General features: G+C 34.8%; 1 protein-coding gene across 1 annotated transcript; it reads right to left on the reverse strand.

Annotated features, from left to right (window-relative positions):
• Positions 1–331: 331 nt before the first annotated feature.
• On the reverse strand, positions 332–1,172 carry LOC111829266. Its single transcript, XM_023777956.1, has 2 exons — positions 939–1,172; positions 332–817 (listed from the first exon to the last, which is right to left on the reverse strand). Exons 1-2 carry the CDS (start codon positions 1,170–1,172, stop codon positions 332–334), a joined length of 720 nt encoding a protein of 239 aa, XP_023633724.1.
• Positions 1,173–1,206: the final 34 nt, after the last annotated feature.

Genomic DNA, 1,206 nt, shown 5'->3' on the forward strand with positions numbered 1-1,206 from the left:
CAATCCTCTCACTTCTGAATGCTTTTTGATTCTTCATAAATCTCAATCGTAGCAAATCCATACAGCTATTAATATGCTGTTACAAACAGACATGACATATTAGAAGAAAATTTATAACACAACATAATGTTAATGAAAACAGTTAGAAGAAACAATGATCGTTGTAGTAACCTCTTCATTTAGCCACTTTTGAGGAGTTCTAAGAATATTAAAAAACTCGACGCCATTTTGTTGGGAGCCAATTGGATATTCTCTGCAGTACAAAAAAAAAATTACGATTTAAAAACATCAAAGTGTAACTAGTACCATGATAGTAATGGTAAGAAACAACTTACTCATCCAATTGTAACCAATCGTTTAAAACCTCAACTTTTTGCTCATCCACTGGTGCGAATGGATCATATCCACGTCCAACAATTGCCATTGACTGGTTGATTATGGTTGTCATACCTATAGCTGGTTTAGTTCCCCGATATGGTGTTCGCAAAGATGGCCCCAGTTTTGTCTCCCTTTGGCTCTTATCTCGTGTAATTATTGGTTCATGATCTGTTTCCATAATTTTGATTGTCTTCATGATTTTCTTCTGCTTGAATTTCTCAACATTAGAGGTAGTGGGTTGAAACATCTTTATAGGCGAAGATTCTTGCGGTTGTTCATTATAAGTTGTTGCCACGGGGTTTCTTCCATCCACTGTACTCTCTCCATCTGAATCAAGAGTCTTTTGTCTTGTATCATTTACTGCATTTAGGTTAGCATGCAACTCATCCAAATGCATTTCAACGTCACTATAATCTTTCAGCTGGTATGGTTTTAAAACCTACACAAATAAGAACAATTAAATTAATTACTACATAGTAATACATGAAAAAACACACCTACAAATATATGCCAAAATCATATATACTACTAAAACAACAAACTTAAATACTATGATTTACCTCATTAGTCTTTATCTTCTCACTTAGTAACATCACTTCTTTCTCGAGAAGTTCAACTCTTAAGCTTAACAATTCGATGCATTGTACCTGATTTTTCATAGCCTCTAATTGAGCCTCAAACACCTCCAACTTTTTTGCGTCTTGCTCGACCCTCAACTTCAGCGCTTCAACTATCTCACTAAAAGAAACCAGTGATGCTTTTGAATCCAATGTTTCTATTTCCCTTTTACCCATTGTATTCACTTCTCTTTTGCGTTTTCGTGATATC

Source organism: Capsella rubella, unplaced genomic scaffold (assembly GCF_000375325.1).
Source record: "Capsella rubella cultivar Monte Gargano unplaced genomic scaffold, Caprub1_0 scaffold_7, whole genome shotgun sequence".
Taxonomy (NCBI): domain Eukaryota; kingdom Viridiplantae; phylum Streptophyta; class Magnoliopsida; order Brassicales; family Brassicaceae; genus Capsella; species Capsella rubella.

What these genes read in the sequence shown, in the direction of transcription:
- LOC111829266 (XM_023777956.1), bottom strand. Translation starts at nt 1,172, where the DNA reads ATGGGTAAAAGGGAAATAGAAACATTGGATTCAAAAGCATCACTGGTT. An exon ending in AGAAGATAAAGACTAATGAG is followed by an intron (nt 818 to 938) that starts GTAAATCATAGT and finishes TTATTTGTGTAG; the next exon opens with GTTTTAAAACCATACCAGCT.